The sequence below is a fragment of the Podarcis cretensis genome (genome assembly GCF_951804945.1).
Source record: "Podarcis cretensis genome assembly, chromosome: 3".
Taxonomy (NCBI): Eukaryota; Metazoa; Chordata; class Lepidosauria; order Squamata; family Lacertidae; genus Podarcis; species Podarcis cretensis.
In genome coordinates this window covers 50295361-50316899 of record NC_137172.1, presented here as the reverse complement: position 1 = coordinate 50316899, position 21539 = coordinate 50295361, and the positions used below count along the sequence as shown (strand labels likewise).

The 21539-nt window shown below is 42.3% G+C and overlaps 1 protein-coding gene across 4 annotated transcripts; it reads right to left on the bottom strand.

Moving 5' to 3' along the window:
- Positions 1 to 928: 928 nt before the first annotated feature.
- On the bottom strand, positions 929 to 21492 carry GNPAT (glyceronephosphate O-acyltransferase). Of its 4 annotated transcripts, none has more exons than XM_079971349.1 (16): positions 21305 to 21492; positions 17031 to 17222; positions 16270 to 16446; positions 14825 to 14954; positions 13294 to 13421; positions 12987 to 13062; positions 12647 to 12798; positions 11368 to 11498; positions 9714 to 9937; positions 7156 to 7401; positions 5795 to 5874; positions 3569 to 3709; positions 2658 to 2757; positions 2472 to 2565; positions 2210 to 2271; positions 929 to 1492 (listed from the first exon to the last, which is right to left on the bottom strand). In XM_079971349.1, exons 1-16 carry the CDS (start codon positions 21353 to 21355, stop codon positions 1449 to 1451), a joined length of 2028 nt encoding a protein of 675 aa, XP_079827475.1. In that variant the 5' UTR covers positions 21356 to 21492; the 3' UTR covers positions 929 to 1448. The 4 variants fall into 4 exon arrangements, with proteins under 4 accessions (XP_079827475.1, XP_079827476.1, XP_079827474.1 ...); XM_079971350.1 differs by having other exon boundaries at positions 17031 to 17219; XM_079971348.1 differs by lacking the exon at positions 21305 to 21492 and adding an exon at positions 18034 to 18184 and having other exon boundaries at positions 17031 to 17219.
- Between the last annotated feature and the right edge of the window lie 47 nt (positions 21493 to 21539).

Genomic DNA, 21539 nt, shown 5'->3' with positions numbered 1-21539 from the left:
TACTGGGGCAAATGCTAGTCTTAACTCATGCAGTATCACATATTATACTGCAGCTGGGTCATGCTTCTTAGAGATTGATCACCTTGGGGGGGGGTGTACTGATCACTTCCCTGCAAGAACAGAATGGTGTTTCAAGTTCGTACTGATGCACTGGATACTAGGTTAATACTTATGGTCATTGTACATTAAGGAACAGTTTGCATTATCACAAGAGCATGAAATTCAGTAACTCTGAATACCTTCCACTTCTCTTGTGGGACTGGCACTGTTTCCAATTTTATTTTCAATTCTTTTCAACATACAGACATCCAAACCAGCACAAAGACAAGTCCCTTTTATCTTCTCTCCCCATCCCCATTTTTAAAATCAGAAATTATTTTGGTAATGGGACAAAATGTTAGCTTTCTTTTATATTGCTCCCTCCCACTCCTGGCAAACATATACTGTATAAACAGATAGTATTGTTGATGAGAGCAAAGGCTAAAAATCAGCCATTATCAGCGACTCACATTATTTCTAATAAACACACAATGAGTTTGCCCAATTTATGAAATATACCTAGTATGTATAGGACTGCATACTCATGTCTTCTCCCCACAACCAGACGAAGTTCAGGTCCTTCCCTTATTTAAGCTTTCCAGTGGAGAAGTTACATCCATACACCAACCCTCAGTAGTCTCAGCCAACACAACTGTAGCCCAGAACATCTGGAAGGCACCAGGTTGCAAAGGCTGCAGTAGGAAACCCTGTTATATTTGGTAACACACAGGCACATACTCGGATATATAAATGTACATACCATTCATACATGAATAAAAGCGTAAGTGACAATATGCTTTTATAAAACCTTACAGCAAGAGAAGAAAAACAACGCAATGCACATTACACTGAAGTCATCAAATGTGCAACAGTTGAAAGCAGCAAAGTATTCCGTTCTTAGTTTTTAATACTTAAAAGTTGCAAAACCTGAAAAAACAGTTACAGCATTGACATTTTGTGAGAATTACATCCTTGAAAGGAATGAAATAATCTCTTCCTATGTACAACAACAGCCAATGATGCTTTTCCTTAAATATTGCTTTTAATGCTATGTCCTTAGTTGTCCAATCACATTTCTTCACAACAACAAAATAATTATATAAAAGCAACAATTTCCTTATGGCAAACATTTCAGACGTTAACAGTGTCATTCTGTTAAATGCTAACTGGGTGAAGGAAGGAGTGACGTTTATTAAAAGAGAATGTTAATCATCAATGCTGACAAAGTTATCTGAGTGGCGATGGAAATATTCTGGACGTCAGGGGTTTTCTCCCACAATTATGTAGCAGTAGTAACATTTCAAGGTGGGAAGTGTATCCCAAGTCTTCAGTTAGCATCCTGTTCATAATCTGCCTTACTTCCAGCCGTTCACAGTTTTAGTGTGCATAAGGCAAGCCACTCAAGCAGCTCAAAGTCTTGCAGCCATCGGTTTGCTTACAGGTATCCTAGATTCTGTAACAGGAATACAGAGTGCATTAGTTCTGAGAGAGAAACACTCTACCATTCCTTTACAAAAGCTGTTAAAGAAAACAAAAAGTTATGCAGGGAAAAGACTTGTTACAAAACTACCTCTCAGAATCGGAGCTTAGAAGGAAGCTCTGTTTTGGACTGGGAAAAGCAAAGGAGCCTCCATTATTGAACTGGGCAGGCAGGGCATGTTCAAGCAAAAACTACTTGCAGTCAGCTGCTACACCTCATGCTAAATCCACTGATGTAATGCTAAGTCTTTGCCATCATTACTTCCATCACTTTTAAAATGTAAAGGTAAACTAAAGAATATCAGACATATACTCCTGAAAATGTTAAGCCAGGAGGCAATCAGCTGAAATGTAATAAAAAAACTCCTATTTGGCCGTAAAAGCTGCTATGGAGAGTGTTAACATTTTGGAGACCATTCATGATTCACTCAGTCTGTATTTCTGATGAACTATTGCGGGTCAGAGATGATCTTGACAAGGTGAGACTCTGTCAAGACAATATTGCAAGGGCCCAGTTTTCAGCATGCTACATTTTACATTTGAAAAACAGCTCCTACTCTTGCACGAAGTTTACAAACTGTTCAGTTACTGTTGACTTGGGAAATAACAAAAAGAGGAGAAGACACATGCAAAGTCTTTGGCAAAAAATCCCCGTCAGATTTCATAGTACTCCATTAGCAGAGACACTTACCAAACATTCCTGCGGTTTTACTTAGAGCTTCTTTCCTTACAATGTAAGAGAATCCATCACTCCTGGGGAGAAAAGGAAAGAACTGAGCTGTATAATTAATACATTCACTGTTGTGAGTCCAAGCCTACAGAAGCCCCTCCTGACTGAGATTAGACTGGCAACCCTCCTTGCTGAATTTCTGGCACTGCTTAGTTGTGCGATCTCTGTATAATTTGTAAGAGACTTTATACCCCAACTTTCTTCTCAGAAAATTTGTACTCACGTTTTCGTTCTTGATGCAACGCCTTGTCGCACGAGAGCTTGCAAAGCATTTTTCTGCATGTCTGAGGACAGGACATCGTAACACTGTGTGCTTCCTAAACAGGAGAAAGGGGAACAATTAAAGCTTCAGTTCTTTTACCCCAAGTGCTAAGTAAAGAATTGCATCATCCAAAGACAAAACACACACCTGCTTCGAGAAGCTCAGAAGCAAAGCTTCGGACTCCAAATATAAACTGCTTCTCCATAAAGGTCTCATTCGATTCCTTTAAAAGGTACTTGCAGATTATCTAGTGGAGAGAAACCCATTAACGTCTTTGGTTAAGAAGCACATTAACAAAAGGATCATCCCTCTTGCATGAATAGTCAATGGAAAACTAAACTTGTAATAAAAATGTAACATTCTGAGTTGAAAAATACTTCATAGCAGTTTAAAGAGTTGATCTGCTTTCTAAAGAGCTACTTCCAAGGGGCAGCCAGATTGGATCTCCCCCCGCCCCCCTTTGAATGCTAAGTTCCTCATGCCATAGCTCTGTTTTTGAAAGCCACTTTGGGTTTCAAAGCAATTTTGTAATATGGCATGGGGGGGGGGGGAGAGAGATGATGCTGTCAGAACACCACAATAGTTCTTCTGAAATAAATATATGGGAACCCACACGAGGGCAGGGGGAGCAGAGCTGTAAGCGCTGTACAGCAAGGCTTCATTCCGCAGGTAATACCAATTTCAACTTGTTTATTCAATTTTTGTTTCCTTTAATAAATGACACCACCCAGTTAAATTTTAAATGTCAGCTCAATAAAGAGATACAAACCTAAGTGGGAGAGGACATGTGTTTGTTTGACTTCTAGTAAAATCTGTGCTACAAGTTTTAACCTTTTTGCTTAGGGTGCGTGTAGGCCATTTGCTTCTATATAAACACCCACATGTTAAGATGTTCACCATAGGCCCTTCTCATTTTCTGCTTTATATATTTATCTTTTTTATCCTACCAAAGGCCCTTCTCTGTGGGCCCCAGCATCAAAATATTAATAAATAAGTCACTCCCCACAAAAGGAATAGAAGACAGACTGGTGAAAATAACATTGCAGTTGATTTTGTACCTGGTAACCTTCCACAAAAGGCTTGAACATTGCTGTCAAGAAAGAGATTATATTGTTTCCTTTCTCAGTAACGAAAACTTGCTGGGACGTGACTTGAACTGCATCACATTTTGTAAGCAAGAAACAACCTTCTTCAAAATCCTGGGGATTAAACAAAATTGGTTATGTTTTTTCAGTGGGTTTAATGCCATGCAGACAATTACAGATATTCAACACCTGTATTTCTCCAGTAAACAGGTCTAACGTATCTCAAGTCTGTTTCTAACTTTCAAATTATACCTAAATGAATCATAGAATCATAGAGTTGGAAGAGACCACAAGGGCCATCGAGTCCAACCCCCTGCCAATCTGATGCAAGATAAAGTTAATTGCATACAGTGGAGTCTGGCTACACAAATCAAAACCAGTTTTTCAAGACAAGACAGCCAAGGCATACACACTCTGGAACTGGGCCTATAAAATTTCCTGCAGGCCCTCCAGTAGAGCAAGCATATGCATGTATTGTACAACCTGCCATCTGAAGAAAATGTCTGTGTACTGGACTCTGGCGTACAAAAGCTGAGGCCACATATTTTGTCACTGTCTTGTCTGTAAGCAGACAAAATTCTGCAAACAGCACATGGGATGCACAACCAAAAGTTTTGAATTATGCCTCTAGGTTACATAATAACACTAATTGCAAACCAAACTTTAAGTGTTGGAGAAATTAGTTAGAGTGCATGCTTGTTAAATATATATGTATGAATTTCAGAATGGGAAATTTCATTTAAATCTATGCTCCAAACTGCTTTAATTTAAACAATTCAATCTGCTTAACAGTAATTATAATCAGGCAATCCACGTTGCCTGTATTATACCCCTGGATTTTTTAGCACCAAGTTAGCCCCAACAGAACAGCTGTTCCCAGCCAGCAGCAGAAGCTAATTCTCGGTTTGCATTGCGCAACAACTGCAAATAGTCCTGCTTGTTTGAGCACTTTGCACACTACATCAAGATTAAGAGGCTGGGATTTGTAATTCAAAGAGATGCTCCTTGAACATCTTAGAACCAAACACCCTGTACTCTTAGATGGCCAAGCATTCCTGAGTTTTTGTACTGAGAGTGCATGAAGTGCAGTTGAAGACCTGACCTTTCAAGAGGCAGGGCAAACAATTCATTATTGGGCTTACACAAGAGCAAACTGAACTACAGACTAGTATGTAATTGTGGCCGTATTAAGAACGGCACATGGAAGATAGATCAGAGAAAGTTTGGGCGGAACAGACTTCCCCTGTTAAAAACTAAAAAGAAGGAAGAAAATAATTGTGCATGCACTTCTAGCACAACCAGAATGGTCTTCCTCCGCACCATGATGGGACAGAACATAAATGTAAAGATAAAAGCAGCCCAAAACAAGGGGTGGGAGAGGGAAAATCACCCCAAGTAAGGAATAAGACACACCTGTATGGCAGGGATGGGGAACCTGCGATCCTCCAGATTGGACTACATCTCTAATCATCCATGCCCACTTGTTGTACTGGCTAGGGCTGATGGGAGTTGCAGTCCTAGAGGGCCACAGGTTTCCCATCTTTGCTCAGGGGATGTGAGTAGGGATAGTGAACTGACACTCTCCAGATATCTTAGAAGGACAGAACAGTGCGGCAAGGTCAGTGATAAAATGCTGGTAATAGAGAAGCAAAGATAAATGTGGTGTGTGTTTGTGTACACACAAGGTGTATATGCCACCCATGAAAAATATATTTTAAGTTTCAGACCGTTAAAGTTTCAGACTGTTAGTTGTCAAGCTCTTTCAGGTGTATGTGTAAAAATTAGGTTGTGACATCTAGAATGAGGCTATAAGATGACATTACATAGCTTTGGTTTTACAGCAAAGGAAGTCATAACATCTTAAAACATTATAGATGATGTCATTTTATGAGAAGGAATAGAACAGGGATGAGGAACCTGTGGTCCTCCAAGTGATGTTAGACTCCAACTCGCATCATCCCTGGCCTACTGGTGATGCTAGATGGGACTGATGGGAGTGGGTTTTAGCCATGTTGCTTCAAGGAAAAGAGGGACTAGCAACTGAAAACTCACTCAAAATTACAGCCAAAAATACTACCAACAGCAGATCATAACAGCTTCAAGATCCCTCTCTCTATTCACATTAGGCTTCACTATTTAGTGAAGTCATGAGAAACTCCTGTAGATATTAAGCTACCAGGACCGCACACAATACTTTACCTTCAGGGGTATTCCAGGAAAGAATATAAACTCGTCAGAGAAGACATCACGCCAGAAAGCAAAATTGCTATAGACTTCCTCTGGAAAACAAAATGCAACTGCCCATGAATAAACCCTTTTTGCAAAGTGTTTCACTATTAAAAGAGGATGTCTGCAAGGTGCTCATTTTTTAAGATAATAATGTATGTTAAACGATGGCATAAAAACTGAACATGTACACAAGAATGGCAGAGTCACTTGGAAATGGTAGGTGCCATCATCAGAAGCTAAAGGTAAAGGTAAAGGTACCCCTGCCCGTACGGGCCAGTCTTGACAGACTCTGGGGTTGTGCGCCCATCTCACTTAAGAGGCCAGGGGCCAGCGCTGTCCGGAGAGACTTCCGGGTCACGTGGCCAGCGTGACATCGCTGCTCTGGCGAGCCAGAGCCGCACACGGAAACGCCGTTTACCTTCCCGCTGGTAAGCGGTCCCTATTTATCTACTTGCACCCGGGGGTGCTTTCGAACTGCTAGGTTGGCAGGCGCTGGGACCGAGCAGCGGGAGCGCACCCCGCCGCAGGGATTCGAACCGCCGACCTTTCGATCGGCAAGCCCTAGGCGCTGAGGCTTTAACCCACAGCGCCACCTGCGTCCCCATCAGAAGCTACTTCTGCGCAAAGTCTACTGAAATGACAGGGGATTTTACAACCCAGAATTGTTGATGGATTGCGGTTAACCTTAACGCTAAATTATGCAATGGAAGTTGTCAGGGCATGTACCATCCCCTTCAATCAACAGCTACTGGAGAATTAGTTCACCAGACAATGACAGTTCACTGGCACACATCATAGCTGTTAAATTAAGGATGATCTGAAGCATGACCAAGTTAGTCAGGTCACAGGAAGTGAAGCAGCTATAACCACAGAGAGCCACTGGGCATTACCTTCATGAACTGCAAACTAATATAAGCTTCACATTTTATTTACACTAACTAGTCTGCATGCATGATGAACACTAGATCATGGTGAATAGGCATATTGGGTACATGAACTTCCCAGCTTCCAGTACAGCTTATAATATAGGAAAGCACTTTATAATTGTGCTAAATATCTGAACAATCTATTTATATATTTTAAGAAAGAGGGTTAAGACATAAACCCTAATCCAGAGCACAGGAAAAGGAGCATGCACAAAATGCTCTTTATACCCTTTCCCAATCTGTAGCTCATCCAGACCTGCTCAGTCTAACCATACATAAAATGCTTGGGGAACAAGGGAATAGCTCCAAAAATCTCATCACAAGCCTGTTTAGCAAATGACATAACTGCATTATAGGAACAGATTTGTGGCTTTACAGATTTGCTATATTAGACAATGAATTTACCTTTTCTAGAACAGTGTGTCATTTGCAACGCGAGTGCTACAAGGGCTGGTCGCACAAAGACGTTGAGCAGCTGGTTCCTGTAGGACCCGCACATGAGGACGGCGAGCGCTTGCTTAAAGACAAGTTCTTCCGTAGCGCCAGCTTCCATATCTTTGTCATTGAGAACCACTTGCCCGTTGACAAGGCTCACAATGTTGGAATGTAGAGCAAGACTGGATCGCACCGCTTTGTTAGCACACAGATTATCTAGGAAAAGACAAATTGGGAATAAATGCCAAAACTGACACCATCTCTTATTTTAGCTTTGAATTTTTCAAAAAAAAATACCAAGGAAAGAGGCAGGAAAACTGAACTGTTTCAGCTAGTGATGGGCAAAATGCGCCTGTCTCATTCAGAGCAGGCTGTGCCTATCTTAGCCTTTTTTTGGAGAATCCTCAGAAGCAGTCGCCCAAGCTTTTTCTGACAATTCTTCCCAAAGGCTCAGAAGAGCTGGTCTAGGGGAGTTCCTCCACTGAGCAACATAGGAAGCTGAGCCAGGTCACTGGTCCATTGAGCTCAGCATGACTTACAGTGAATGGCAGCAGCTATCCAGCATTTCCAGACAGGTGACATTCCCACTCCTACCTGGAGAATTCAGGGGTTGAACCTGGCACCTTTTGCATGAAAAGCAGGTGCCTTGCCACTGAGCCACAACAGTTCCTTATGTTCCCACCTTCCTAGGTCCCACTAACACTAGCCCTACTTCCCATGCACTCGCAATTTTACTAAGTTGCTGGGACGGGGAGGTAGAGGAGGAGAAAAAACAAGCAGCTGGAGTGTCTTGCCAAAAAATTTCCTAAGTTTCCAGTTCTCTAACGTGAAGGCTTCAGAAAATCTTTGGCTCCTCCATTGCCAATGGGGACTCTGTTCAATGACTTAGGAAGAACAAACAACTGCAGTCCTCAGAATTCACACTGGTAATGCTGGAACAACTGTGAAGTGGTCTTTGGCTATTGTTCCCCTTCCGCAACCTCACCCTACAACTTGGTAAGTTTGAGAAAGGTTGGGGAAACAGGCGGATGAGAGAGCCAGCAGGTAACCATTCTGAGTGGAGGCAGAATTTGGAAGAGGGTGGAAGCTGGTAAGGACAAAGAGATTTCTAAACTGGCAACTTTAAAAAGGCATGCAATTATTATCTGCCTTCCTCGAACAGGAAAGTGGAAAATTATCCTATTTTCAGACAACACAAAGTTAAGTACCCTTCATATTCCACTGCACTGCAAAGTAGTAAAAGCAACCAGAGCTTCTTCAAAATTAAGAGAACCGCAGACTTATGATCAGGTGAAAGATGGAAATGTGTTTCTTCCAATTTCTTCCAGAGGATTGGAAGAAATTTAAGGACTATCTTCAAAAACATTGTAAATTATATGAGTGTTAAGAAGGATGAGAGATTTGAAAACAACAGGGCACCATAAAGTTAGCGGAAAAGATTATGAGAATGAGTGAATTTCATGAGAAAGATAAATTTTGAATGAATATCATGTTAAAATTAGGTATTCAGGATTTTGATAAAAATATTCAAAGTTAGGGATAAAATATTGGAATAGTGTACAATAAGAATGAAAATAAGGTGATAAGTTGCTGGCTAAAGTTTTATTAACTTGGAATGTAGGAGCGAGAGACGTGAGGAAGTCCAAAAGGGAAAAATGAAGAAAAGATGGTTATTACAAGATGTAAAATCTTATGTTTGTTTTATTCTTTCGATGTTTTCTGTTTATTCTGTCTTTTTTTCTTTATTGTATTATTAAAACTCTTAATAAAAAAAATTTGTAAAAAAAAAGAAAGAAAGATGGAAATGTGAAAGTGGGAGAAAGAGAAGACCCCTGTACCACAAGGTAAGAGCATCAATTGTATACTTTCCGCCTTTGTGAACCTTATTTATAGCGACCAATTAATAAATGACTTATGGAGGCAGGCAAACTACAAGAACCTCGTATTCCAGCTCAAAATTATGCTGGCTTCAAAGCTCAGGTATTTTTCATATTTGCATTTCCTTGTAGAATCATCTCTCCTGCCCTGAACCACATGGCTCCTTGAGCAGTCATGGCAAGACACTGGTATTGTATGTCTGCCATACAAAACTCAATTAGATTGTGTCCCATCCCAACCTCAAGGCTCAAACAACACAAAATCAGCACAACTGGGTAGGGCCCTAGTGGGAGGGCTCTTGCTTAACCTTGCCTCATAGTTGTTGTGTGTGCATTTTGTGTTGATGGTTTTGTTTTGTTTTTAAAAACCTTGCTTTCTAGCATGTCTTGTTCTCTTTTATAATTGAGATGATCACCGCAAATATAAGTAACCTTTCCTGCAATTTTTAAATCATTTTTATATTGAGGAAGAACAGTAATCATATGCCGTAGTAACATTCATGTATTTAGGGGTGGGGGTGTGGGAATCGGACTGGTTTTAAAGTCCTAAAAGGAAAATTCTAGCCTCCCACTGTTCCCAAACACATAAAAAGTAACATAAGCTACATTGTTCTCAGAAAAGGAAATGTGTGTACAATGTTCACTGCATACCGGGCCAATCAAGGAATCCTCCAAATGTCTGAGTTAAACCTTTTAGCCAAAGTGTCTTTTCAACAAGAAGCTGAAAATCTATGGCTGGTAAATTCTGGAGTAGGACAGCAGCAACTAATATCCATGGGCTCAGAACCATGTTTTCTATTTGTAGGAGTTCCATTTTGTAGGCTACATCACAGGCAAATTCCTGGATTTCCTCAGATGGCTTTTGTGGAATATGCCTAAAAGGAAAAGTGTAGTGAGCAAAGGCATTCAAAGTCTTGTATTCCCATATAGATTCAGTTTGCTTTTGCGAAATTTCTTTTTGCAAAGGATATTCCATCCCTCCCACCAGGACCTCTGAGTGCCACTGAGTGAGGGACCTGTGAAATTGCATTTATTTTTGCATGGAATCCCTGCCCCCACCAGCAAGCAATACCTTCAAATCACTGATCATACCTGTCTGCCATTGACTGAACCATACAATTTAAAAGTCCAGTGCTTTTTTTCAGTGTTGTCATGGTGCAAAAACATGGATGCAAGGCATGGATCCTTATGGCTCCATGTAATTTTATAAGGGATTTCCTCAAAAACACTATCAAATCATAGGTCACAACTGCATCCACAGTGTTGTTGTCATCCTATGCAAAAGTACAGTGGTACCTCGGGTTACATACGCTTCAGGTTACAGACTCCGCTAACCCAGAAATAGTACCTCGGGTTAAGAACTTTGCTTCAGGATGAGAACAGAAATCGTGCTCTGGCGGCACGGCGGCAGCAGGAGGCCCCATTAGCTAAAGTGGTGTTTCAGGTTAAGAACGGACCTCCGGAACGAATTAAGTAGTTAACCTGAGGTACCACCGTAATGCAAAAGTAATGAAGGTTCCTGAGTATCTCTGCCTTGTTTTCCTGATACTGGGAAAAACTGGATCTGTGTTTTTGATAGTGAAGTCTACACTTTTTTTTTATTCAAGAGGACCTGTATTCATTCAACTAGACCCAACTTGTACCTGAACCTCATAGAAAAAAACACAGTGAGAGCATGTGTGTGAGAGAGCGTGTGTGTGTGAGTGCACGCACGCACCCACACGCACGCGCACACACACACACACAAACAAACAAACATAAATGCACACTTCCTCTGGAAAGGAAGTAACCTGGGGTTTGGAAGAAGAGAAACAACTCAAAAGGGTAGTGCCCATATGCCACTCTCTCAAAACTCCAAATGTGCCTACGGGTCCCAAATGGTGGGTGAATAATAATAATAACAGCAGCAGCAGCAACACCTGGGGGTGCTTACTTTCATATCTAAAACTTAAGTAACAATATTTTGAAGTTCATATTAACAAAGTGAAGTATGCTCATTAAATAGTATTTACATCTACAGGAAGTAATAAATGAGTTCAGGAATGCTTTATTTTGGGATCAGCATCCCCATGATGCATTCGCACTGTAATGCCCCTCAAATATTGAGATCTTACCAATGCTGAAGGTAGGACCAATGAATGATCTAATAGACTTGCCTGATACAGTAAAATTATGACTAAATATTGTAATAAAATGGGTAGCGTCACTACCCAGCTAATGAGCACTTTTAAATTTTGCAGTGAAAAACAGACTCATGCTAATTTCCCCACAAGCTAATATATATATATCTCATACATTGTAATACCTTGGAACCAAGTTAAATGAACAGGTATCGATTCTCCCAGCTGCCAATGATCTGAGTGATACAGGCTGTCCAAAGAATATGTGTATGCTTCCAAAATCTTCACTCAGGATTTTCCTGGCTTTCAAGAGTCCCTACAAAGGATAAAACTTGAGACATGTGCAACAGCAAAGATACATGCAGATATACTACATTTATTATTTTATCATACCTTCTACAGCATCAGTTTGCAATTTTTATGATTACCTTAGGATTCTTAGCCTATTCATCCTCACAACCTTGAGGTACATGACTATTTTTTTCTCTTCTATAGGAAGGAAACTGTGATTGAGGTAGGAAATTGCCCTTGACATCCAGGCAATGTTTAAATGCAACACTAAGTCATGGTTTGCATGCATCCACCTCCTATAAGCACAGGTGCAAAAAGAGCACCAGAAGTTGCTGCTTCTTTTACAGTTACCAGATTTTAACTATTGTTTGTTAAAATAAAGCAACTTCATAAAATATAGGTTGCAGCCAACTAAAATCTACTCAGAGTTGACCCATTAAAATTAATGGGCTTTAAGTCAACCAATCTCATTGATTTAAATGGGTTTACAGTGGTGCCTCGCAAGACGAAAAGAATCCGTTCCGCGATTCTCTTCGTCTAGTGGTTTTTTCGTCTTGCGAAGCAAGCCCATTGACAGCTTAGCGGATTAGCGCTATTAGCGGCTTAACGGCTTTTAGCGGCTTAGCGGATAAGCAGATAAGCGGCTTAGCGGCTTAGAAAAAGGGGGGGGAAAGGGGGGGAGTCGGAAAAACTCGCAAGACATTTCGTCTTGCAAAGCAAGCCCATAGGGAAATTCATTTTGCGAAGCGCCTCCAAAACGGAAAACCCTTTCGTCTAGCGGGTTTTTCGTCTTGCGAGGCATTCGTCTTGCGGGGCACCACTGTACTTCAATTATGACGAATGATGGATGTAACCACATGGCTTGCAGTTAGCTTGTTTCAACAAACCATACTTAACCATCGTTTGTCCAGGTCCAGATGTCATGGCAGGCTAAGTTTAGTTTAAAACAGAAGCAAAAGTTTCCAAATTCCTCCTTATAGCCACATCCAAGGCGGAGAGAGTAACAAATGAGCCCAAGACTTGTGGTGACCAGTTCTTGTAATTGCCAACCATTGTGCCGCATTATGACCAAACAAGGCCACAGTGAATTTAAGGCCAAGCAAGATATGAACCCAGAATAAATGCCCAAGATTCCATCCATTGGACTACAATAATTTGAACCTGCTTTCTTACCGATGTAGATTCCTTTGGTTTAGGGACTCCTAAAAGTTCGCGTGCATAAAGGGATTCTTCCAATACCCTCTCATAACTGATACTGATTGGGACAAGGTAAATGTCAAACACTTCCCTTTTAAGGAAAGGATCCATTACAATATTGAGGAGACCTGTAAGAAGAAAATTATGTTATTTAGTAAGAAAATAAATGCATAATATTCATGTAAAAATTAAATCAAGATTGTTTACAGAGAGCATGATAAGTTATAGCATGTCATTTGTGCTGAACACATGGCTCAGTTCTGAACATAAATTGTTTAGTTCTGTGACAAAGGCTGGAATTCTATGACCAACATACCAAACTTTGGAGTCAAAGTCTTTGCTGTGCGGCTTCTTGTCCCCTCAAGATAAAATTCAACGGGAGCATATCCATTCTTAGGACAAAAACGACAAAAACGTAACCATTAGCAAACACAAGGAAATCTATTAACTCATTTTTAAGTAAGTAATCTAAGTGGTGTTTATTTTTTTATTTTAAAAAATGAATATTTTAGAAGCTACTTGGGCCAAACAAAGTATAACCAAATGTGGCATCAACCACAAATAAAGAAATAAAGTAAACCTGAGCAAGTATTAAAACTCAACATAAAATTGCAGTTATTTACCTTTAACATAGTTTTCACATATTCAGCAAACACAGCCCAGTAGAGTTTGTTACCACCAAATGTACGTCGCATAAAAAAGGCACCTGATTTTCGTAGCAGCTCACCAACCAGTTTCATTCCCAAGAAATCTAGCAGAGGCACAGAATAGAGCAGCAAAATCATTTGGTGTTTCAAAGTGGTACTCCATTCAGAAAGCAGAATGCAAAACACACAGAGATTCAACCAACCACTTATGTGGGTAGCGTATCAGAAACAAAATTTCAAAAATATATTTAGAGGATATATTTTGGCAGCAAATTACATAGCGTTCATAGGGTGATAAGTCATAGAATAAGTCATAGAATAAGAATAACACCTTAGGCTATATCCAAGGCTCCCTGCTAGTGCAAAGGGACATACACTAGTGGAATGGAACTTTCCCGTCTCTCTTCTCCTGTAGCCCCCTATGGGCCCCCAAAATCAGCTGCAGAGGATTGGAAGGTGCTTTGGAGTTGATGGTGGGTTTGGGTGTGGGTGGAGCAGAGGAGAGAAAAGTTCTGCCAGTGCACATCCTTTGCACCACTGCAGGTCTGCTGGCACTCCTCTGGCTATGACCCAATGAATTCAATGGGCTTGCTTTTGTAAGGGGTTTGTGTTATGGAAGCCTTGGCATTCTAACCTGGTTTTCTGCTGGTTGTGTCAATGTACACAAGCCTTTGATAAATGACATGCATAATTGCATCTTATGTTTTAAATGCTTATAATTAAGCTTCAAGTGTATTAACACTCCTACTTGTAATAGAGAGCTATCTTGAAGATCCGAAAGGGTGATCTTCACACTGGTGATCTCATTGGCTCCCAGTACGTTTCCGAGCACAATTCAAAGTGTTGGTGTTGACCTTTAAAGCCGTAAACAGCCTCGGCCCAGTATACCTGAAGGAGCGTCTCCACCCCCATTTTTCTGCCCGGACGCTGAGGTCCAGCGCCGAGGGCCTTCTGGCAGTTCCCTCATTGCGAGAAGCAAAGTTACAGGGAACCAGGCAGAGGGCCTTCTCGGTAGTGGCGCCCTCCCTGTGGAATGCCTTCCCATCAGATGTCAAAGAGATAAACAACTACCTGACATTCACAAGACATCTTAAGGCAGCCCTGTTCAGGGAAGTTTTTAATGTGTGACATCTTAGTGTATTTTTGGTCTTTGTGGAAGCCGCCCAGAGTGGCTGGGGAAACCCAGCCAGATGGGCGGGGTACAAATAATAAATTATTATTATTATTATTATTCACAGGTTTTCAAGAACAAAATCCACTACGATTTCCCTCGGGATGGGCTATTCTCCCTCCTACCGGGGGATCAAGGAATCCCTGCATTCATCAGTTCCCTTTTGGCCTGACCTTGTGCAGCCTCCTTGCTGTACAAATCCATGGGAGATTGCAAGCACAGTAAGACAACCAACACACACGCAGTCTGATCCAAGCTCACGTTGGCCAATCCGGATTGTGCCATTACAAAATTCTGGCTATTTTAAGAATCTTTTGCTTAAAAGGAAATACTTGCCTATTCCTGCAGCAATGACAGGCAAAGCCAAGTCATAGGTGTACAGCACATAAGATAGTAAGAGAAAATCGATGTAGCTGCGATGACTGGGCAGCAGAACAACGGGATGCTCTTGTATTGCCTGTTGTAACTAACGAAGAACAAAATGCCATTTATCACTATGAAGGAATCTTGAGTTGTCTTTTTCTTTAATTTCAGCACATGGCCACAATATACTCTGCAACTCTTTCAGATTTTTCTTTAGAGAAGATGATTGAATAATAAACTAAAGCATCAACTTTTATGATGACTTAAACATAACAGAAGCAGGGAAGTCAGACCTCAGAAGTTCTACATCAGCATTTTAATTACTCTGGGTTGCATGCAGTCGTTGTGTGAATGAAATCAGCTTGGCCCACACAAGGTTCACCTAATTACTTCTGTGTAAGGCTGCTGTCCTAAGTATCTCCCACAGATCACTTAGGATTGCATAAAAAGATGACATGCCTGCAGTAGCACAATCTTTTTATATTAAAATGTTAAAAAAAGAAGATAAAGGACCCCTGGATGGTTAAGCCCAGTCAAATTCGACTATGGGGTGCAGCACTCATCTCGCTTTTCAGTCCAAGGGAGCCAGGGTTTGTCCACAGACAGCTTTCCGGATCATGTGACCAGCATGCCTAAACTGCTTCTGGCGCATGGAACACCGTGACAAGTGCCAGAGCACATGGAAACGCCATTCACCTTCCTGCTGCAGCAGTATCTGTTTATCTACTTGCGCTGGTATGCTTTTGAACTGCTAGGTTGGCAGGAGCTGGGACAGAGCAACGGGAGCTCACTTCGCTGCGCAGATTCGAAAAACAACCTGTTGACTTGTAGAGTTATTGGGCCATTGATTCCAACCCCATATTAACATTGGCGTGAAAATTCGTACAAACTCACGCTTGTTGATAGTTGCATATCAAAAGCTGATACGAGAGAAAAAATGGAAAAGGCGCTTCTACAAATAAAGAACAATTTTCCTTAGTCGTTTTTTATACATCTTAAGGTAAAGATTTTGGATCCAAGGAGAATAAGGTTCCCAGTGGCTATTAGCTCGGATAGCTATGCGCCACCTCTAGGGTTGGAGGCAGTAAGCTTCTGAATACCACCAGCTGCTGGGCAGCATTGCAGCAGACATGTCCCTAGTGTGGGCTTCTCATAGGCATCTGGTTGACCACTGTGAGAACAGGAAGCCGTCCTTGATAGGCTTTTTGGTCCACTTACATAGGGCCATGAACATGGTAATTCTTTAGTTATGGCTACAACCCAAGGGCTCTGAAAAGGCCACCTCAGGGAAAATCAGTATGTCAAACTGTCACACTATAATGTGGTTACTACAGTCAGCATGGCCACACAGATTCATTCTGATTGTGATGGTGTCAGGAGTTCCAGCTGTTTCCATATGCCTTCATACACATACTTACTTTCTGCATGCCATCTTCATTCACACAGATGCTCTTGAAAAGGGATTTAAATATTTTGCTCAGTGTGAAAGCAAAAAACCGTATAGCACCCATATGCATGCTATGCGCCATCTCGTCCAGAATTTCTGCTGCTTCTTCTTGTATGATGTCAGGTGATTCACCTGTCTCTTTCGATAGCTATGCGAAAGATGAAGAGCAGTAGTCAATAAAAACCAAATGTCTCTGACATTTTGAAGATTGTTTGGCACACGGTGGCCTATAGTTGCTTTGTATGTGGCAAGTAAGAATTGTTGAAGAGGTTTACTCTCTTGCAGCAAGAACAACAAGTGCAGGTGCAAAGGAAATTATGCCTTGGGGATTTAACAGCTGTGTGACTAGCACAAATAAAATAGGGTAATCCTTTTCTTTTATGGAAATACAGTTATGGGGAAAGCCCCACCTGTTGATAAAGTTATAAATCCCTGAAACACTCCATTTCAAAGCACATATGAATTACACAAATCATGCAAAGGCCGATCCAATAAAACTCTCTCAGCTGAAAAGACCACCTCCACCTGAGCAAGGCACAGAAAACAGTATAGATGATTATGCAATTTGAGGAATTTCTACTACAAGGGAAAGAAAAGAAACAAAATCCTACCCTGAGAAAATCAAAGCAATAGCCTCATGGGTAGAAAAAAACCTGGCAGTAAACAAGGGTGCTGCTCAAAGAAGACCTACAAATACATTAACTTCTGAAGTAAGAACAATTTTTTACTCACGTGTTTGATGACATATTGAACTTGTTCAGATTGCAGAACAATAGTTTTAATGGCACTTGGCTTACAGGGAGAAAGTTCTTTATAAACAACAGGTGTGTAGCATTTCATTGCATATCTGAGGTCACTGGATTGCCGCCTCTCTTCCAAGATATCTTCAAAATCATCTTTTTTCTTTGATGTGAGGTTTTTCTGCTGGGAACATAATGAATGAAGAATCAGACAGTAACTTAATCCATGCACAGTGCAATCTCATGCATATCTACTCCAAAGTTAAGTCCTTATAAAGTCAATAGGACTTATTCCCTCATAACTGTGTATAGGACTAAATAGCTTTCTGAGGTTTGTCAGAGAAAATGGTGTCATGACAGTAAAATGTACAATTAGCAACATCTCTGCTATCATGAAATCCTTTATCTCTGCTGTTATGAAATCCAGTAACTTTACTTTCATGAAATCCCTTATCTCTGCTATCATGAAACCATTTTGTAATATTTGCTTTTATTTAATTAGAGTTCAACCTACACAAATGAGCCACAAAACTTAATAGCTGAGTTTTACAATCAAGGAGCTGGCTGGCTGGTTTAAATTAGTTTGGCAAATTCAGTTCTTCACATGGTCTTTATTGTCCATAAGGGTTGTCATCTGGTAACAAATGCCGCCATGAAAATAGAAGGAACAATTGGCAACACTCCCCTTTTATACAAATATTAAAAGAGCATCAGAATCTAACTATAGTCTTAGCACCCCAGTGCTACCCACAGTCCCCAAGCTCTCCAAATCATCCTTTGCATATCCACTTCCTTCTTGTCAATAGCATACACAAATCCTTTGGCTTCTAGCTCCTTCAATGTTATGCATTGCCTCTGTCCTATTTTCTCCCTCAATTCCATCTCTCCATTGTCAATTGTTTCCTTGAGTACCTCTTTATCTGTCCATCAGTTTTGTTCCATGTCCATTTGGTAGTCCGTCTCCCTCCCCACCATAGCATACAGCCCTTACTGACCTTAAGTGGAGTTTCTTCAGAGCTTTTCTCCACCCTGAAAGCGTTGAGGCAGCATTGTCCCATGGGCAGTTTGGAACATTCACAAGTTGGAATGTCCACACCAATTCAGCCAATAACTGTCAGTGACCTCACTGCCACAAGTGTACAAAAAAAACAAATGCACTGATTTCTACAAACAGGAGAACTGTGCATTTCAAATTGTTGTGTGTGTCAATGAAAGAAGATTTACAGATTAACCTGCATCCCTTGGGAAGGCACAGTAGCTCAGTGGGAGAGTGCACATACTGGATAGAGAAGATCCCTAAGTGCAAACAGTGGCATTCCCAGTTAAGAGGATCCCAGACAGCAGAGCTGGGAGAAGATCCTTGCCTAAAACCTTGGACAACCAGGAAGAATTGATAGTACCAGGCTAGATGCATCAGTGGTGTGACTATATAAGGATGCTTCAAATGTGTCCATATATACATTATCCAATAGTGGCTTCTTCAACCCAGCATGAGATGCATATGTACTCACAAGTGCTGTTCACACTGTTGAGCCCCCAGTATCTTCAGGTCTGTGTTGATGAACTGAAGTATACCCAACATATGGCTCTGTTCTGCATCTGTAGGAATTCTTACACTAGCACTTGGGGCACATGGTTAGGAAGGGGTGGCAGAGGACTAAGACTGCAATCTTCTACAAGCTTCCATGTGAGCAAGTCCTACTGAACTCAGTCTGAGTAGACGTAAATAGGATTGCTCTGTCAGTCTTCCTGTTTCAGACAAGAACAACACTGCACAAGAGACATACTGGAGGCAAAACTTGCTACTGCTATAGAAAATCCCTACTGATTTGCTTATTCGATGAAAAAAGGCTCCAGCATAGAATCATAGAATTGTAGAGTCGGGTCATCTAGTCCAAACCCCTGCAATGCAGGAATAAATAAATTTGTACGCATAACCCATGTGCACACATCCCAATGCAATCTGAAAGAAATGGATTTGCGAAAAGCCAGCCTAGATGACTGGATCCATTAAAGCACCACCATACTGCCATTAACATAAAGACGGGACTAAGGCAAGGCAGTGGGACGCAGGTGGCACTGTGGGTTAAAGCCTCAGCGCCTAGGGCTTGCCGATCGAAAGGTCGGCGGTTCGAATCCCTGCGGCGGGGTGCGCTCCCGCTGCTCGGTCCCAGCGCCTGCCAACCTAGCAGTTCGAAAGCACCTCCGGGTGCAAGTAGATAAATAGGGACCGCTTACCAGCGGGAAGGTAAACGGCGTTTCCGTGTGCGGCTCTGGCTTGCCAGAGCAGCGATGTCATGCTGGCCACGTGACCCGGAAGTGTCTCCGGACAGCGCTGGCCCCTGGCCTCTTAAGTGAGATGGGCGCACAACCCCAGAGTCTGTCAAGACTGGCCCGTACGGGCAGGGGTACCTTTACCTTTACTTTACTGCCATTAACATAAAGACGGGACTAAGGCAAGGCAGTACAGAGGTGCTACATTAACAACTTTCCTGGCTTGCTGTAGTTTAAACCTTTGACATTAAGCTCCCTATTCCAGGATGGCAGTAGTCACAAATACCACCCCACTCAGCTTCTTTTTTTTGTGGGAATTTTCTTTGACAGAGCACTGAGAACAAGGAATTATAAATAAGTGGAGTTTGCAATTAAAAAATCCAAAGATACAGAACTAGCTGTAAGGAGTGCAAGTTTCTTTGGTTACTACAGATTTATCTGTTACCAAACGGACAAACTATTCTCATGAGAATGCATCCTTCCCTATTCTCAATTGGTTCTGAGCAGTGTTTGAAACTCAGATATGAAAGCTAGGAGCTAAATGGCACCTTAAACCTAGGTTATGGGCACAACAACAGAATGTCTAGGTGCACTTTTTTATAACAAAAATACATACAAAGCTGAAAATGAATGAACTGCAGCTAAAATATTTTCACATGGTCTAGTCCTTCCCCTGCCTACCCCCCCCCCCCGAATATTCTTAAGAGGGTCTCTTCTCCAGTCTTCATACAGTAGCTGGAAGTGGGGAGGCAGAAAAAAGCCCTCCTTTCCTTCCACTCTGCAGTTTTAATCTGAAATCGTAGGTGTAGTACTGCGCCCAGAGCTCAGAAACTGCTCACGTAAATGAAATTCCCTGTCACAAAAGGCACTTAGAACAATGGGAGTTTCAAACACTGCTTCTGAGATGTGGTTGGCAGTACTACATTACATGTTAGGATTTCTACCAATTATAAGCACTGGTCTGTACAGGTATCTCCTCCTACATTTCAAGGGAAGGGGAATTTTTAGCATCTTGATAAGCCAGCTATTTGAAGGACTGTTGCAAGAGTACATACAAGTTCAGGTGTAACAAAACTGAGTGAAACATACTACCGCAAAATTCAGCAATACCTGCAGCACTAGTTTATGTTCTGCAGCAGGACAGGGACTGTAGGAAGAAAATGCACACACTTCCCTTTCAAGACAGTACTGTCCACCTTCCTTTGACGCAGTAAAAAAAACCTTGTGATCAAAGAAGCAGCCTGGATTCCCATTCCTGTGCAATCCCTGCTGCCTGAGATTGCTCAAATCAGTTGTGTCCACATAGCTCAGGTTTATTCTCTGCTCTTGGCGAAGGAAAAGAGGCTTACAGGCTTTACAGTAGATGAGGGAAGGCGGTGGGGCGCCAGCCAAAGTGACAGTTCAGTGGAGCTTCCTCCCAAGTTAAAAACACTTATTTACCCTAGCAACCAAACTCACAGCCCTGCCACACACAGAGCCTATCTTCAAGCGACCATGCCAAAAAGGCTTCAACATATTAATGTCTCTTGTCTAAACGGACAACGATTCTTTCTTTCGGGATATCAGCGCCCATGCACAAAAGACCTTGCACTTCTGTGTTGTGACAGCCCAGTAAGCATGTCTGGCACATGAGCAGGCGGGCTCCACGTGAGAGCTGCCCGCTGTTTATGGCGTGGAGCGGTGGCCCCCCGAACAGCTGCCAGGTAGGCAGCAATGCAGCAGGTGCAGTTCCCCGCTTTCCTTTCCCCGTGTCCCAGCACTGAAAGAGCATGCACCCTGACGAACTGCAACCTGCCTGTCATCGCGCGGACCTTCTGCCCACGACCAAGAGACTCACGCGGAGAGGTCAGCGAGGGGCGGCCGCGCCTCCCTCCCAGCCCTGACGAGGAAGCAGGGCCCGGCCGCTCTCCTTTTCCCATGGGGCTTCCCAGCACACAATGCCGCCCCACCCTCCCCAGCCACGGAGGAGCTGAGGGGACAGGAGGCACTTACCGAGTACATGGGGGTCCCTCGCCGGACGGCGCCACCGACTGCAGCCGCCATGGCCAGCTTCTCCTGCCGGCAGCCGTTGCCTGGCTAAGCCCTCTCCTTCCCAGCTGGCTCCCTCCTCCGGGGGCCGGCAGAGCCCATGAACCCGCCCCTGCGCCCGTCCTCCTCGCCTCCCTGCCCGGCGGCTCTTCCAGCGCGGACTTCAGGAGGAGGGAGTAAGGAGAGAGGGGATGGGCGG